Source organism: Sinohyriopsis cumingii, chromosome 16, assembly GCF_028554795.1.
Source record: "Sinohyriopsis cumingii isolate HCF-2022 chromosome 16, ASM2855479v2, whole genome shotgun sequence".
NCBI classification, from domain to species: Eukaryota; Metazoa; Mollusca; class Bivalvia; order Unionida; family Unionidae; genus Sinohyriopsis; species Sinohyriopsis cumingii.
This window is the reverse complement of record NC_142976.1, coordinates 63,681,228-63,701,047: the sequence shown is the minus strand read 5'-3', so window position 1 is coordinate 63,701,047 and position 19,820 is coordinate 63,681,228. Positions and strand designations below refer to the sequence as shown.

General features: G+C 36.4%; 1 protein-coding gene across 1 annotated transcript in view; it reads left to right on the top strand.

Moving 5' to 3' along the window:
• The window catches only part of LOC149780584 (sodium-coupled monocarboxylate transporter 1-like), a 43,379-nt gene that overhangs the window by 11,686 nt on the left and 11,873 nt on the right, over positions 1-19,820 (top strand). Inside the window, exons 6-10 of the mRNA XM_089936399.1 lie at positions 5,505-5,645; positions 9,930-10,059; positions 10,425-10,513; positions 13,893-14,020; positions 18,817-18,974. Coding sequence (XP_089792525.1) covers positions 5,505-5,645; positions 9,930-10,059; positions 10,425-10,513; positions 13,893-14,020; positions 18,817-18,974 — 646 coding nt within the window. The remainder of the gene's footprint in view (positions 1-5,504; positions 5,646-9,929; positions 10,060-10,424; positions 10,514-13,892; positions 14,021-18,816; positions 18,975-19,820) is intronic.

The following is a 19,820-nucleotide window of genomic DNA, read 5'->3' as shown; positions in this document are numbered from 1 at the left end:
AATAAGTAAACAAGGGTAATATTAAAAAATGTGATTAAACGGGGAGGGGGCTGGGGCGCCAATTTTATAGTTCGTCCCCGGGCGCAAAATATCATAGCTACGCCTCTGGGTATCTGTATAAAAAAAAGAAGTCCTTTCTATTGCCACATGTTCTAAACTGATAAGTGCTCAAATGAGGCTTGGGTTATTTATAATTGACACGTGCTGCAAAATGTTAATCCATCGTGGAATTCTGCGCTTGTTAAGGATAGGAAATGCGCTCAGATTTATTCTCAAGGTGCGAATTTGAATCTGCGTGACGCTTGACCGGGTATGTATTAAAGTTTTACTCGGTCTTGCAAATCCAGGCAGGACGAGTGGAAGAGTGTTTTTCTTGACCCCTGTCTGGGATTCGAAATTTAATGATTGAATTGTATTTTTACTAGCATTCTGGCAGAAATATGATTTTTATAAGGTTTTACGCTTGTCACAACAAACACAGTTATATATATGTAAAAAATCCAACGTTAGACATTTGATTACAATTTGTGAGGTCATGAGAATATGTTTGTATCATTGATCAATGACTGCTAAATCACCATGCATGCATACGATTTTATATGCTCGTGTTAGCTACGATGTCGTAGCCTCAACTTGATTTGTTGTGGTTGAGGCTACGAACTGATCCCATATCATATAATGGAGCAAAAACAATCATCACTAAAGTCAGAAAAACAAACAGTGTAGAAAACTACTACATAAGTATAATCATCTTGTGAAAGAAGTTTGGTTTATTTTGAATTTATTTAGCCCTTACAAGATAAAATAAATTGGCATGGTTACACTAACCTCACCGTGTCCGCCATGATAGATATCACGAGACTCTCGCCGTGACCCATTTTCTATATAACGCTTGCCAGACCATATTTGGATATTCTACGCTATGTTATTATCAATCAAGTGGCGAATAATGGCGCCTAGGTGGAATTTCAAAGTTACCGATCAACCGTATTTACTTTTAGTGCGCAGAATTTCTGACTCAAACCGCGCCATATTTTTACTACGATTTGTTTACGTTTCCAAATAAGGCCTCAATGTTCTCATAATGCACACAAACAAACGAGGCTGAGAACGGAAGTAATCATTATCTGAACTAATATGGCGGACGATCTAAATGAAAATATTGGATAAGAAAGGTAAATGAGATTTTACAACTATTTCTACAATGATTTGCAATACTTCCGGTATAAAATAAGAGTACTACTCAATTTATTTCATTATATACAAGGAACATGTTAAAAAAAAATTATATTAGGCTAAAAAAAAGTGCCGGGTGTAAATCACACCCGGCTTGCTCCATTAACACATATATGTTCATGTTAGTACTCCGCCCACGAGGCAGGAGTTGGGGTACCAATATTAGTACTAATGTCGTGTTTGTTTACACATTTTACGTCATAGTGACATACTATTTCTTGTCTGTTCCTGACCCATATCTTTAAGCTGATAAACCCAAATAAATTAATGACTTATCCACGTGTTGCTGATGTGATATAATGACCCCATAGTGTACTTAGAATTGAAGAGAACATTCATATATGATGTATGGTCAGACATGCATACAGGGCCTGAAAGGGCGACACATTCCCATGTATCAGCATATCAAAAGTTACACTCCTCATCTCTTCCTTATCACTACTTCAACGATGTCCTTAAACACTTGAATATAATGCAGAATAAACTAATTACAAGGATTAACCTTCACATAACCTTAAAGGCTTCTCCATATTCATATATTTTTTTAAAGAAATATATTTTTTTAGATTTAGATGCAAGGGACATGAGAAGTGGGGTTATGTAACAATGTTGAAAGCATACATTTTCTTTTCATCTGAACACTATACCGAACACGAATTCGATCTAAATTTGCGTATGGCTGTCGGGTGTACGGATCAGAGAAGCGCCACCGTGCCTTAAAACCCCAACATACTTCAAATTAAAGTGATTTGCGCATGCGCCTGATTACTCGAATGCACATGGACAGAGGAAGTCGTCATATTAACAGGATAAACAGTGATAGGGATCCCCTGGCGAGTCAGGTTAAACATTATAAAGTGATGAATGCGATGACTATATTTTGTGAATTTATTTATATCTTTGATGCTTTTCGCTTTTAAAACTGGTGGCTGGGATGGTACAATCAAACAGGAGGGTTTGGGAATACTATACCAGACGATTGCACTTCCATCAGCACTGAACTACGACCAATCGCAACGGGCGTTACATACTGCTTGGGTCGACACCTATTACAGAAAATACGGACTGAAATCAACTCATTGTTAACATGAGTGTGTGTTGGGCCCATTCCCACTCATAAAAGCCCTTCATTCAGGTCTTTAGAGACATATAGTCCTAAGAACTGACGGCTAAATTAGCAGTGCACCTTGAGCACATAAACGCCTGGGGGATGTGGCACTAATTCCTTCCCCCAAGAACATTTATCATCCCGCTGTGCGGGAATAAACCCGTCGCACATGCCCTTCTGGGCGCACGCGGCGTAAATCCAATCAATCAATCAATCAATCAATCAATCAATCAATCAATCAAAGCACTGAACTATAGGAAAAAGAGCGAATGTCATATGCCGGTTCATATATAGAAAAAGATGAGTAAATTCAGCAGAATATCAGTTATGCTGGTCCTTTATTATTTCAAGTGCTTTCACGTCATCATTATGGGTGCGATTCAGTAAATACATTTTACTTTCAAAAGATTTTTAAATCAAGAATTTTACGTCACTGTTATGTCATTTGCGTCATTGATTATAGGGTGAGATATAATCAAAGTAACACACACACACACACATACAACACAAGAACGCAAAAACAGATTTATGAACCTTAAGAAATGAATAAAAATCCTTACATAAAATAATAAATAAAAAAGAGAAATGCGTTCAATAAAGTGTTTAATAGTGCGTCATTGTGTGGATACAATTTATAAAGTGGTACATACAAATTACAACAACCAATACTGGTTTCCTATAGTCATATTATAAGATGCGTCAGTGTCTTGATACAATATACAAATATTCACTTTTAAATTTTTCAGGAATCTTCTAATATTATTTTGAAGTTTTCTTTTTTTAAACATTCATCATCAGTAAATAATGTATAGTAATGGAGGGACATTGAAGTGTCGTCCTAGACAATTATGCAGATGTGTATTAACTTTTAATAATATGAGATCTTCTGTTTTTGTTTGCTGTCTATGCACTATCATTGTCTTTCTTTGTTCATTTTCGTTCCACCAATATAAAAGGCTTCACGTTTTGTACATCTCAAGGCATAAATCTCCACGTCCTCTTTAACTTTAAATCACTTACCGTTTTTTAGTTTAATCGTCCTTCCGGTTTGTATCTACTGGTACTTCATTTGGTTATCCGGGTCTCTCGTTCAATGAAGTTACATTTAGACCTGGCAAGAGTTTCACAAATTTGGGTTGTCTCTCGCTATCAATAATTTTATAACTGGTCAACTAAAAAGCGACTATTGACATGAGAAAGGATGAACATATCTGATATCATGTTGAATATATATATATATATATATATATATATATATATATATATATATATATATATATATATATATATATATATATATATATATATATATATATATATATATATATATCACTGTGTGTGTACAAAGAGAGAGAGAGAGAGAGAGAGAGAGAGAGAGAGAGAGATACTGAAACAGAAACTTCTCGGCATACCGGCATCTCCTGAAAAGATTGTTTTACTTCAAATTAGTAAATTATTGTATAAATATAGGGCGCCACGTCCAGTATGTCACTGGTGCACGAAACTTAAGGGATAGGTGACGTTTCAAGAGACACCGGTTGGATTTCTGCTCGGAACAAATTAGAACTCTCAGGCCTGTTTTTTGGGGGGGTGGGGGGTAAATGGCTCAGCGGGATTGGGATGAGTCAATATTGCCAGTCAAATAATGAATAAATGTCTTCAGATTCTCGAATATAGATGCAAACAAACAAACTAAGATCGACGATACTAATGATTATTCGAAATACAAATTCGATGAGACTCGTCATCATTAAAAAGACACTCAGCGGGACTGTTATTACAGCATTCATAAAACACTCAGCCGGACTGTTATTGGAGAATTCGAAACACACTCGGCGGGACGGCTTTTTTGAGCATTCTTAACACACTCAGCAGGACTGTTATTTAAGCATTCGAAACACACTCGGTGGAACTGTTATTTGAGCATTCGAAACACACTCGGCGGGACTGGTATGCTAACTTTGTTATGACAGTTTTACGAAAAGGACACTTCAAATGGTAATTATCAACGGTGCTAAACTTTCGAGATCATAAACAAACAGTAATCCGGTGTGCGCGCGCGCGCGTGTGTGTGTGTGTGTGTGTATGTGTGTGTATGTGTGTGTGTATGTGTGTGTGTGTGTATGTGTGTGTACACATTCATTTCGTCAAATTGGTAATGAGTATAACGATGTAGCAATATCAAGAAGCCGGACTTTGAATTTAATATAACGTTGACATCTGACTCAAGAATTATTTATCAGTCAGCAGCCACGGAGTTACTATATCTTTTGACATTTAATAAAATTTTGCATATATGAAAAGCAAACAGAATAAAGCAAATGCTGACAGTCGTAAAATTCTATATTGCTCTGAGTGTTATTATTGAAAACTCACAGTGAGATTTAATCTGCGTTGATATTTTGTGCTGTAGTCAATTTGTGATAAAAGAAGCAGACTAAATAACAAATTGAGATTTTTGACAATCATCATAATTGCTTTATTGATAACAATGTTGTTGTTTTTTATTCACGAAATATTATGCAGTCATCAGCGATTAAAGTACATTGATAAAACTTTGTATTTCTTCTAACGGGAAACTTGTGTAATGTCACTGAAAATTTTAAACATTTCCTAAAATTTGAGGAAACGCTAAACTTTTTTAAATAACCAAAAGGTTTTGCGTGTGTTAAGTTTTCAAATATATAAAGTGACTTTATACCCTCTCCACAATATCTACATTTGACCAAAATATTGATATTGTCAGAGAATCTTAGTCAAAGTAGTGTAAAATCTCAATTTGAGGAGCATTTTGAGAAATTTAGTAAAACCAAATACAGCTGCATTTCAGCAAATTTGATTTAAGTCTGTACTCAACTTTAAGCTCAAACTGAGTGAAACTAAAATATAACAAATTCAAATTTCCTTACTTTTAAGAAAGGTTGCAGAAGATGAGTCAGTGGTTCCAAGCTAATGATCAACCACGCGCATTGGGTAGCATCTATTTTTAGACGATACGTTTGGTGCTTTTTAAATCCTTGTTTAAAATACTCACGCGTCTTTATTTGAGATCTCCCCAATCTCGCATGGCGGAGATCTCACTGAACCACAAGAGTGGTTTAACCGAAGGAGGCTTCTGTTTTCTTTTTTTATACACTAGTACTAACATGTCTTTCTTCAGCTTTGACCCTAATCCGTTGGAACGGCACACATTCTGGACGCTTGTAATAGGCGGTTTTGTGACGTCACTGACGATTTACGCATCGAACCAAGCAATGATCCAACGCTACCTTAGTATGGAATCCGTTAAGAGAGCGCAGATGTAAGTATCTGGTTTACAAAATATTCATTTTTATAATACCTCAGATTTAAAATCCCTTAAGTGATTAGCTGAAGTTCAAATGTATAACATTCAACATTACGTTATATTTCTCGAACAAGATTCCGTGCCCTCATATGTTCTTACGTTACCCACAATGTCATGTCGTATTACTCTTAAGCGCCAGTGATGTCACGTAATATTACCCTCACGTTGCTGTGATGTTGCCGGATGAGTGTTAGGACTACTAGTATTTAAAAAACTGTGTTTCAACACTCAGACTGTAATTGAACATCCATGCCAAAAACATGTACATGCTTCTGTAAGCAAGTATCAGTGCAAATCAAAGAACTCAACGTACACGATGGCCGCTTTCGCTTAACCGGCTTGAGGCAGCTGTTCCATTTTTGTGTGTGCCGTTTTCATGATATATGTGCTTGTTGCCTGTCTTCGTCTACGTTATTGTGTTCATCATGTATTGGCTGTTCAGTTCGTATGTGTTTCTTCATCTCCTTGTTTTGGAAACGAGAACAATTACACTTTTTCTCAGCTGTCTTGCTGCACTGCTACAACTTCCTTTGTTTTTTAACAAACCGCTATCACGTAATACTCGCCAGTCAACCCGTTTATGCTAAGATGGACCCTCATTAATTGCTTTAAATGACCACTCATTGGCTCACCACACTACATTGTGCTCTAGACTAAACGAACTGGAACTACATTCATCATTACCTAAATGTAAACAGAAGTGGAAAAAAGAAACGTTGTTTCAAAGCTGGCCGGCTCAACAACAGTTTAAAAATTCTACCGTTAATTTAGATAACCTAATTAAAATCCCTATTAAATCGTCGACCTTTGTGTCAACTATCCAAGAGAGACCTCTACGTATTGCATTATTCAATGCCCAGTCAGTAGGACCACCGGAAAAGCGGACGGAAATAGTTAATTTTATTAACGACCAGAAAATCAACGTCTTTTTCCTGACAGAAACATGGCTAAAAACATCAGGAGATGAGCCCAAGTGCGTGGATCTAACACCCACTGGTTACTCCCATCAAGTCGTTCCCCCGTAACTCTCGCGGAGGTGGAATTGCTGTCATCACAAAGAACTCCATGATCAAACGTATTGATCACACCACAACATTAAATTTCGACCACACATCGTTTGAACTAGTCCAAACCACACTCACTCTGGAGCAAAGGTCAGTCCATTTTTTTCTGCCTATACCGCCCTCCTCCTAGTAGAAAAATGGCTGACTGAATCTCTCTTTTTGGAGCAGTTTCCGAATCTCCCAAAGTATGGAAATTCGATAGTTGGTAACCTGATTATTGTTGGAGATTTCAACTTTCACTTTGACTGTCCCGGAAACCCAAACACATAAAAACTCATAGATTCCATTAATGTTTTCAACCTCAAACAGTCAGTTAACCAACCCACCCATAAACATGGTCACATTTTAGACTGGATTCTTCATAGACCTGATGATAACATTCTACGGTCCTCCCTGGTGTCCCATGAACTTGCATCAGATCAGTTCTGCATTATATGCCATCTTGACGTATCAGTCCCTAACCCTCCACCTTTATCTGCTACTAAGAGAAACATCCGTATGATAAATAGAACCTTACTAATGCATGACATCCAAGCAAACCTAACAACTTGCTTACCTCCTACAGCAGAACAACTCAATAACTGCATGCGTTCTTTGCTCGACAAACATGCCCCAGCTACCAAGTGCAGAGTATCAATTCAAAAGTGTTCTCCATGGTATAGCAGTGTTAGGGGCCAGCTTCGCACTGCTAAAAGAGACCGCCGTAAAGCTGAGAGGGCTTTGGCTTTCCACCAGACTCACTATTCCTAAGCAAATCTATGAAGCCGCTAAGAAGAATATCACAAATATAGTCCATGCAGCGAAATCAGCCCACTACACTACTAAGATCATGGAAAGTTTCAGTTGCAAAGAGTTCTTCGAGATTACTAACAAGCTAATGTCAAGGAACAAATGTACACCACTTCCAACTACCTTCTCTCCAGTCGACCTTCCGGACATGTTTGCAAATTTCTTCCGTGACAAAGTACAAACCATTAGAGATAAGTTTGACCACAACAATTTCAATTGACTCGTCGTCACCATACAGTTGGGATAGAGAATTTGAGCGGCAACCATTAGCAGCATTTGAACCTGTCTCTATGGATTTCGTACGTACAATCCTGATGAAGTGTGCACCAAAGTCATGTGAACTTGATCCAATTCCAAAATAACTGCTGCTTGAGTGCTTAGATCCAGTATTGCCTTCATTAACTGATTTTATTTATACCTCTTTCTCATCCGGGGAAGTCCCATCATTTTTCAAATCTGCCATTGTAAAGCCTCTGCTGAAGAAACCAACATTAGACCATAATGATTTAAAGAACTAACGCCCAGTTTCTAATCTCCCATTCATATCAAAAATCTTACAAAAGGTCTTTTTAGCAATATGCAATCTGCATATCGCCCTTGCCACAGTACTGAAACTACTCTTCTAAAACTAGTTAATGACATTCTGTCTGCTTTGGATAGCGGAAAGATTACAGTCCTCACCCTCCTTGATTTCTCTGCAGCATTTGACACAATAGACCATAATATATTACTTTACCGTCTCCAGAATGTATTTGGCATTCACGATACAGTCTTACTGTGGTTCAAGTCCTGCTTGTCAACATGACACAAATTGTGTCTTCAAATGGAATACACTCCAGCCCAGTTGATCTATGTTGTGGTGTTCCACAGGGGTCTGTTCTTGGACATGTTCTCTTCATTCAATACACTCAGCCGCTCTCAAGTGTCATAGATCATCTTCCAGTGTCTCACCAATTGTACGCTGATGACACCCAAATATACAAATCTAGCCACCCAACTGAAGTTGATACTACCATCCAAGGTGTAGAAAGGGGCATTACTGATGTGAAATCATGGATGACATGTAACAAGCTGCAGATGAATGATGATAAAACTGAGGCCATTCTGATCACAACACAAAGGCTTTCTCATTCACATCTTTTACCTCAAAACAATGAAATAAGCAACACCAACATTTAATTCGCACAGTCAGTGCGAAACCTAGGTGTTACTCTGAACAGTACTCTCACATTGCACCAACATGTCATGAACATATGCAAGGCTGAATATCTTGAGCTGAGACGCATCAGCTCAATTCGCAAATATCTTTCAGCTGATGCCACTAAAACACTTGTGTGTTCATTATTACTTTTAAGACTGGGCTATTGTAACTCAATGCTGTCTGGTTCATCTCAATATCTACTCCAGAAACTTCAAAAAGTTCAAAACACAGATGCTCGGATCATACTTAGAGTACCACGATCAGAGCACACCTCCCCGCTGCCCTGAACCCTACACTGGCTATCCATTCGATTCAGAATCAAACACAAAATTTGTTCTTTGTGCTACGTTTCACTGACGGACTCTAGTCCAACATACCTATCCGACCTCAACCATGTGTACACACCAGCAAGATACGTATGCTCCTCTTTTGATAATCGTATACTCATTATTCCCACTATGAAAACAAAGTCATATGGACAGCGTTCTTTTGCATACCAGGACCCAGCAACATGGAATGAATTGCCCACTGAACTTAGACACAAAGACACAGTGATCCCATTCAAGAGTACTCTTAAAACTTATTTCGACTGCATGAACAAACTTAAAGCCCTAATAATTTTTCCGACCTTAAATATTTTCAGCATGTCTTTTTATGTTGTCTAATTTCATGGTGTTTGTTTTTTGTAATCATATCATTTTATATGTTTTTTATGTTATAGGTGTTGTCTAATGTTGTAAAGCTTCTAGAGATTAGGCGCTATACAAAGTCCTCATTATTATTATTATTATTATTATTATACTGGAAATTGAATGATCGTGAGACTGAGATAAGAATACATGTTTTATTCTCGTGTTGATTGCGGTTTAAAACAAGTGTCTAAGTGATAAAATTTCCAAAAATAAATATATAAAAACTAATGAAACGTATATCTCCAAATGTTAAATATTTCCTTCAATGTATGTGTTCTGTCCAGGGGTGCCCGCAGAATCATTTTCGGAGCGGGTGGGGGCAGACATGTAGCGGTCACCTGTTAAGTTTTTCAGATGTAGGCCAAAACATATTTAGAGGTGACACCCCCTCCCCTTGCCCCTATGTACGGACGTCCATGACTCTGTCATGTATGGGAACTCTAAAAGTACTGTATAACTTTGCAGAAAGCATTGAATGGTTGATTTGTTACAGTACCCTGTACCTGCAACTTCCGGGTGCCCTGGTGTTTACCTCCCTTCTTGTTTTCACCGGGATGGTGCTGTACGCGAAATACCACGACAATGATCCTATACAAGAGTGCCTCGTCAGCAAAAGAGATCAGGTAGATACACACGTACATTTAAAATAGTATCCCACTCATTTGACATTAAGTTTTACCTTTGGATTCGGTCATATTTTCACTAATCGCGCGTAAGGATGCGAACGGAAGAAGAACAAGGATAAAAAATGTATTCGTTCAAATGACTGTTATCCAATAACTGCCACTTTGGAAGTTGTAAAAGCACCCTCACCAATCGAGCTTGCAAGAAGACCTGAAATTTTCAAAGCAAAAACTGACTAGAAAGACAGTTTCACATCCTTTTCATGCACTTAATTAATATACTAATGTATTATTATTATTATTATTATTATTATTATTATTATTATTAATTTATTTATTTATTTATTTATTATTCCATCATTCAGCTGATCCCCTGGCTGGTGATGGACATTCTGGGGCAGTACCACGGATTCCCCGGACTGATGGTGGCTTGCATCTTTAGCGCTTCACTCAGGTATTGGTCCATCGGTCTGCTGTGGATCTCAGTTTTGGATAGGCTTATGCGAAAATTAGCAGTTTATGCAAGTTTGCTTTATTAAAATCTTGAAGCTTATACTATATTCAATTCATTGCTTGGTTTGAAAATATTTTTTTTAAATTTCAGCTTCGTTGGTGTTATAAGTTATTCTAAGTGGAAAATACATAATTTCATACTGAACAAGCGTGTAATAACTTTAATATATTGTTTTTGGTTTTGTTTTCTTGGGGGTGGGTGCTTTTGTTATTGATTTATTATTGTCATTGTTGAGCATGATTGGATTTATAAAGCTCGATAAGCCTCTGTTTAGTGAATTATCAGTGCACGGATCTGATTACCTATCGGTTAGAAATTTGACAAAGAACATGCAGCTTTACTCTAGTCGCATATATGCACTTTCTATTGAAGAATATAATGCCATACTAATTCCGGGTCCTTCTGTTAAAACATGGCTGACAGAAGATGGTACCTAGATTTTGTTTTTGAACATGCCACAATGCAAACTGCATTCCATTTTTCAAGCAGATCTTGATACTACATTACTTTGGCTAATAAACTTAATGTGGATTTTTTTCTCAATGAGAGCTGTAAAATGTTACCATGTTTACATGCGGTTTGACAGTGGACAATTTTAAGAGGCTATAACTTCAGTAAAGTACTGCAAAAAAAATCTTTTTTGTTTGTTTGCCATTATTTGTATTGGGAAAAATCCCGTGTATTGGAAGAATTTTGCTTTATTATTTTATCATTTCTTTCTTTTTAATAATTTTTAAGATGAAATAACATATATGACGACATTGTGTAAATTGAAATAATTGCGTGAGAAGTATTCGCTTGATTGGTTTTATCGCAAGTTACCTCCCTTAACCGTCCTTCGAATTGTATATGGACTCGGATCACAATCATTTCTCCAATATAGTCCCTACAAAATCCTTTAAATCAACGCCAAGAATGCCTAAATATATTTAGTGCATCACCACCAAAATGAGAGAGGAAAGGATGCTCTAAAAATGACTTGAGACTGACCTGTAACAGTAATTATGACCTGAGTCCATATGACCAACCGAACGGAACATCCACGACGTTTTCTCTCAAGCTGAGAAAAGAAACATCTGATGTAATTCGCCACCATGGAGAAGTATATTCGCAACAATTTTGTTAATATGGTACAATATGGCATCAGATCACAGTTACTGCCTTCTTTGTTATATATCAACCATTATTGTACATTTGTTACGATAACTGAAAGACTTCAACTTTCTCCACATACTAAGTCACTTTAGTTGATGTATCATGGATGGAAGGTCCATGTCTTGTTACTCAAGGGAGGTAACAAAGAGTACTTTTGACATGGCTAATATTTTGCACATCACCGTCTTCATTACAGAGCAGGCGGTGTAAATAATATATACACTTTTGTAAACTTTAAAGTCTTCCCTTTTATTCTCAGTATAGCTTGTGTCATTTCAAAACAAGCCAGCCCCAAAATACACCATTGAACTTAGTGCTATTTTTTTTCTGCTTAAATTCCTAACTTTCAACCTCGAGGGGAACTGAGGCCAAATTGCCACGGAAGGAGACAAAGGCACATTCAGAACATGGGTTGCCTTTTCTGTTGTGTCTTATGTGGCACGCTCCGCCAGACGCGAATCACCGTCAAACTGATGTGCATTCCTACAACCACTTCAGGTTATTTCTGTCCTTGACGGAAATGACCTAGCGATGTTCCGATTGATACCTAACATGCATCAGCTTTCCAAAACACTTGTTTGGTTGGAAAAGAAGGAAACTCCCCACTCTCCCCCCCCCCAAAAAAAATTTTGTTTTACATCAGCTGAATATAAATGCTTTGTGTGTAACAAAACAATTTAAAACATAAAATAAAAAGGACTATCGAACAATTTAATAGTGCACCGGTTTGCGATCGACACCTTCCAAGGGGGCAGGGGCCAGTTTTTATGTACAAATGTAATGCCGCAATCAGTGACCTAGTATAGCAATTCATCAGAAATCAAATATACAAGTGATTTTTAAAAAAATCCATATTTTATATATCTATATTAAAAATAAGTATAAGAATATTATCCACTTGACCAGAGAAGTCAATGGCAGTTTATAGCAGAAGTTTTAGCACCCCACCCCCAAATTTATACCTGCAATTTTCATGTCCGAAGATCATTTTTGACACCATGTGATGCTCACAGTGCAAACACTAGCCCATTTCCTAGATGACAATTGTGCAAAACAGTGTATACTAAACAGGCTGATGCAACTGAAAATAGTTTCATCCAAGCAGTTTTTGAGATATTCTACTTGCCCCAAACCCATGTGTTTACTACTATGGGTGGCTAGCTCTTCTTCCTAGCCGACTATTGGTATTTCACTATCAACATACTGCAGAGTAACTATGGAAGGTGTACATGCCTGGCATCAGTTTCAAGAACAACACAAGCCGGAAACACCTAGTTCACAAATATATCCATATCGTTAAATAGTAAACAATAATAGCTGAAAAAGTCGCACCATAGCCTTAAGTTAAGAAATTTGCCAGGGGCCAATTTACGAAACTGGACCCTGCTACCCAAGAAAAATTAAACTGTTATAACAAAAAAACCTGTATGCACAATCCTACATCGATGCAATACAGTAAGACAATAGTTTTAGTTACGTACGCGTATGTCAGTGTGTCAGTTCGACCATTGAGGTGTCATACCATATGGATGTCAGGTGACTTTCCATAAAAAAAGACAGAAATACCTTCTGAAACTAATATACTCCGCGCCTTGAAGCATGAGCAATTCAATGAATGGAAAGAAACAAAAATCGAATTCCATCAATGGGGACAGTTATTTATCTTATCTGCGTGTATGCATATGTGGTATGTGTTTCTCACAGTCTCTACACTATAGTATAGCACTGACGCCATTCCAAATTAAATGGAATGTTTCTATTTACAACGTTATTTCTTTTGTTATTTCAATTTCTCAAAGCAATTTAAACATGAAGGTTGTTACCTGGATTTTCGGGATTCTTAAATTTACACGCCGGTCATTTTTAAAAATACAAAATTAAGTTTTCAATTAACACCCTATTGCATCGTCATGACGGAGTAATGATTAGCATGATTCTATATCAATTAATACACTCTAAATTCTTATGGAAAATACTGAGTTTTATCTCCTGCAATACATTTTATCATCCTCCATCTGTAATTTGTCCGTATATATATATATATATAGTATGTCTGTTTTTTCCATTGGTATGTTTATCACTTTGTCTACATGTCTGTTCTTCATTCTTGTGTGTGTACCGTTCAGCGAATGTAACATTTCCTCATTTCTATCAATTATTATAGCACGGTCTCCTCAGGAGTTAACGCCCTTGCCTTGGTTTTCTTGACCGATTTGTTAAAGCCGTTGTATACAAGGATCACAAACAAATCTCTGGATGAGAAGAAGTTGACTGTCATCTCTAAAATTCTGGGTAAGTTATTCTTCCGTATATTATTTAAATGTTTCATCTTGCCCGCATCCATTTCTTTTTATGTTACTACTGTTACGTCTTTTACATAATCAGGGACGTTTGTGAGTAAAGGGAAATTTTATTATTATTTTTAATCGTCTGGAGAATAGATTTATTTCATTTAGTCGAGCCCGCCATGGAGAAGGCTCTATACGGTGATCATGTTGGGGTCCGTTTGCATATCCATCCCTCCATCCGCCTACGCCATAGATTAAAGTCAGTGATAGCATTTTTGATTTTAAAGATTTTTAGTGTAAATCCTTTTTTATTATTACTTTCTTGGAAGTCAGGCTTGACAAAAAGTGAATCTCTTTCTGCGGCGCTTTTCGTGATAAAGCAAATAAACATATGCACATGCGCTGATGTACTTCGAGTGCACATGCGTATCCGCCGAGAAATCCTTAATGCTGTTTTTTTGTAGGAATCGCTAACGTCTGGTCATTGATGGGATTCACCTTTTGACGTGTGTAGTTTTAAAAAAAAATCTTGAATCCTTTCCTGAGGTCCGCCAGTGAGGACTAATAACGAAAATATAATGTAAAAGATGAAGAAGAAATTGTTCATAATTTTAATTCAGCATCGATATATAACGCTGTTTCGCATAAGGTACTAAGTACCGCAGTAAGGAAGCTTTCAGCACACGTGACCAATTTAGCAAAAAAATTTGAAGAAGGACCTTGCTGTAAGGACACAAAGATTAAGAATTGTATCCGTCATCCAATATATCGGTGTCCGATTTTTTATATTAAGAACAGAGTAACATTCACACAACTTCAAAAAGAGAATGAAATATAACTAAACGAGTAGTAAAAGAAGCATGCCTGTACAGCATTATTAAGATGCTCCCTTTTCGAAAATTGGCGCAAAGTTTAATTATAATGCACATATCAATACGTTGACAGAGCCATAAAGTAACGAGTCATTTGTATTGTTTCTAATTTTATCGATCAGCTCTCCACTCCGTATTTCAGCTGTTTGTACTAAGTCCGTAACCACGACCAATACATAAGTAGTTTTTAATACATTGATACCAATTATCCATATTTAACTTTAGTCTTCTTCAAACAGACTCTCGCGTGGCTCTGTGAGATTTTCGCCATACGATGGTCTGGTATAAAATAATTAAAAAGAAACCAACGTTTTATTCTTGTAACCCAAGAACAAGGCTTTCCCAATATTGGTATGGCGATTTCATTGGCTAATGAGATGAGGTGAAGTCGCAAATATTGTGAGTTCAAACTTATGTTTTTTTTTATAACAGTGCAGTTGGGATGGGCTGATACGTTCGATGTTCACCTTTCCCCACACAAAGAATACTTTCAAATACAAAATATTTAAGATGGCTGGCATATATGCAAAATAACTGATGTCATAAGCAGAAACATTTTCATGACTGACCGAGATAGACCTCCTCTCTCGGTAATAGTGTTAAATTATATCCTATTAAGTTTTTAATATCATTTTATTATTATGAGTGTGGAAAATGTGATAGAAACATTTTGAAATAGGGAGAGATCTCTTTGCAGTTTTGTTTCTGCAGTTTTACCGAAGCGCCTTCTATTGGTAACAGTGATAAATGAAGCATCTTGCCATATCTTAGTATGGCGATGATTTCATGGAACCAACCAAGCTTTTGGTTGAACGAGATTAAATTAGCCTTGCATTCATCTGCATGTCTGTTTTATTTGGTCATTATTCAGCCATCTGGGATACATGCTCGCGTTTAACTTTCCTTTTCGTATTTAGTACGGTAACTCATTTCCCCCTACCCCGCAATATTAATTAAATACATAGATCGCAATCTGTTAAAATTGGTAAGAGGAGAAAATGGGAGGGGGGGCTTTGTAATGTTTCTCAATAGAAGGCATGGTGAACTTTTAATGCAGTTTCACAAAGTCAACCAGTTGAGATGCCTTAATTCGATGACCCCACCCCACCCCCAGATCGGTCATATATTTTTAGAAAATCGAAATAACCTCAGACGAGCAAAAGACTTCCGTGTATGTGACATAAAGTTTGATTAAAATATAGTTATTAATCTGAATTTATTTTCAAGTGTATGAAAATATAAAATCGCTCAAGCAGTCCTGGAGTTGCTATGCCAACAGCTTCGAAGTAAATCATTGACGATTTGAAGATTGTTTCTGACGCGACAGAAATATTCCATGAAACATAAATTCAAACCAAAATAATAATAAAAATTCTCTTCGTTTACGCTTGTATTTAGATACAAGTTTGAAGGTGCGTGCACAGAAAATTATGTTGAACGTTGTATTGCCTGCTTGGCATGTCTAGAACATAATCCCAAAACTGGACACAGCCAGTTTAGCAAGAAAGATAGATCAATACAACCCGAAGTTATTTGTATGGGTGTTAACATGAATCTGTATGACCATACATGCAACAGTATATAGTAAGCTGATAATACAAGAGATATAGATTGTCTGGCATATTTAATTAAAGCATCTATGATCATTGTATATATATATATATATATATATATATATATATATATATATATATATATATATATATATATATATATATATATATATATATATATATATATATATATATGGGGGGGGAGAGAGAGTTATGGCATTACACAAGAAATGACTTGCTTTATTTATTGCTCTAAGAGAATACATTACTGTACATGGAAAGCAATTTCATCCCGTTAGTAACACCAGTAAATAGTCTTCTATTTACCACATAAATTAACGTGAACTTATCTCGTGGTCTAACTGCTTTTTGCGTCCCAGACTATACATTGGAACATAATGTGACCATATTACTTGCAGTCAGGCTTTATTTTAAGACGGGGAAACCCTTACATAAGTCTAAACCTGTCCTTCGTTCATTGCGACATTCGAATTGAACACAATCGAACTTTCACGATTTTTTGAAATGTTGAATTTGATAGGAAAAAAAAAGAAATAACATTGAAAGATAAAAATTTACATTTTAGAAAAACATCTTGGAGGTGTAACTACTAATTGTGTACCTGCTAACATTAATAATGAAAATTTGAATAAATCTACTTGGAGCCGATACTATAAGGTGTCAGATTCATTTACACAGACACAATACAATCCTAACTGAAAAGAAATGTGTGCATGACGCATGTGAGGACAATCCATTTGAAGCAAATTATTGTTGGTTTCCTGTTCAGAGCATGCATTTTTGCATAAAAATGCTTTCTACGTTTCTGACGACACCCCTCATCCCCAACACACATTTACTGAGCATGCACAGGAAGCGGAAAGGCGGAATATCAATAACGATATATTTATTTATTTATTTATTTATTTATTTATTTATTTATTTATTTATTTTCTTTTGTTTTTCTTTCTTCTTTTTTTGGGGGGAGGGGGATGGTGAGGGATTATTTTTGCTTGTTTTGTTTTGAAATTTTAAAAAAAAATTTTTTTTTTGTACGTGTGGCTTCCATAGAAATGATCACAATATTCTGCTATTATAACATAACTTTGCATCTTGGTGTGAAGTTCAGTAATGTCAGCCCGCCATTCTGTTTAATAGCGTACGTACCCGCAACATCATTCTGCTATCTAGTATATCTTACTTTAAGAACCCGAGAAAGACAGTCCAGTAACAAAGTACTCGTTTACTTCAGGAAATAAAACAGCCTGAAAATACCCGTATGTAAAAAAGCGACCTAATAAAAGGGAAGTTCTGGCGTTCGCTAATTAGGCGTGTCCTCCTTTGGTGATATACTTGTCATGTCGTCTAGTAAAACCTCTGTTTGAAATAACATTAACATAGTAACGCACCTACAGGCAGATGCCCTTTCTTCAAATACAAATACTAGTCTGCATTATTTTAAGGTTAAAAAAATGAAAGTGAAAAGGTGTTCAAATTGCCCCGCGGTAACTATGCTCATAAAGTAGCAGTAAATTATAACCGATTTAGAAACCAAACACGAATTTGAGTGCTATGGTCCAAGCCTCCGAAAAAGTATAATAAGCCTCCACTTGAAAATCTTAAATTGGTGTGGTTATTTTTATACAGGCCGGCCATATGGACGGAATTTTCCACATTATAATAATAATAATAATGAGCACTTTGTATAGCGACTAATCTTTAGAAGCTCTAAGCGCTTTACAACTTTAGACAACACCTATAAGATAAAAAACATAATAATATTATTACAAAAACAAACAACATGAAATTAGAAAAACATTAAAAACATAAAATCAAAAACATGCTGAGAATATTTCAGGTAGGAAACATTATTAGGTCTTTAAGATTGTCCTTGCTGTCGAAATAAGTGAGCACCACATTATGCGACTTTTCGTCCGGATAATGACATTGTCCGACTTAAGATTTCTTTGAAATGCTGCATTTATTCCTAATTATTTTTTATATCTTTGAACGCATGTTTTAATTTGGAAGTCGATGGATAAATTAGATAAATTAAAGTTTAATACAATACAAATTGTAGCTAGCTTGAATTTGTAGTTATTTCGGTCGATGTTATTATCGAATTTATGGAAATTCCGTTGTTTTTTGTTGTTGTTATTTTCATAAATATGGTCCAACGTGTGAATTCTATGATGTTGCCATGCTTACTTGGATTTCATTTAAATACAGCACACCCACCTATTTGCTATTATGTTCGACTTTAAACCAAATCGAGCAATGTTAATATTAGACCGGACTTTGGACACGTGTTAGAACCTGTTGAAACATCAACCAAAAAATCTGAGTTTTTAATTCTGCGTTTCGTTTTGTTATAGCTGTCGTTTTTGGTCTCATCACAATTGGATTGGCTTTCCTGGCACAGATGTTCGGCAAGTTGATCCTTCAGGTGACGCTAAGTATTTTTGGAATGGTTGGCGGTCCACTGCTGGGGCTCATCATTTGTGCTATGTTTGTACCATTGGTGAATCATTGGGTAAGTAAATGAATAATGTATGATTCGCTTGATTCGGATTTTTAACGTTGCTTTAACAATTGTTCAGTCATATCGCTCGGATGTCTGCAGTGTGATAGTTTATAGTGATGTCTAACACTGGGGCATTTTGCCGCAGACATGTAGCATGATGTCCCACCCAGTCACATTATCTTGACACCGGGTCGACCAGTCATTGCACTCATCTCTTAATGCTGAGCACCAAGCGAGGCAGTTGCTAGTACCATTTTTTGTAAGGTTTTGGTATGACTCGGCCGGGGATCGAACCCGCGACCTCCCGCATCCGCGGCGGATGCTCTAAACCCTGGGCCACCAGAGTGGTCTCCATAAATAAATAAATAAATAAATAAATAAATAAATAAACATAAATATACATAGAGACCATGAAATGAAAAAGAATTCAAATAACACTGAAAAAGGGTACCCCGATTTCATAACTCAGAACCTATTGCTAACGTTTCTATTATTATGAAAAAGTTATGTTTCCCAACATAAATATGAAGTGTCTGATAGTTTATGACTGCGCATGTAAGCCTTCATGAGTGCTTAATACAAATTACGAGAAACTGCATTGCAATCGATGCCAAATATATTGTTTGAAACGTTTGATACAAAACATTTTATATTACCGTAAATATAATTTTTGCTATTTTTGGACAGAATAGTGAAATCTATTTTCAACGGCTTCTTTGTTCTCAGATAAACATCCACCATTTTCCAATATCTCTGTAATCGGGTGTCAGGCTCGGTTACATTTAAGTGAACCAGTAACGCAATTTAGTTATTAACAGTTGCGTCAAAACAGCGAAATAACTATCTGCTAATAAT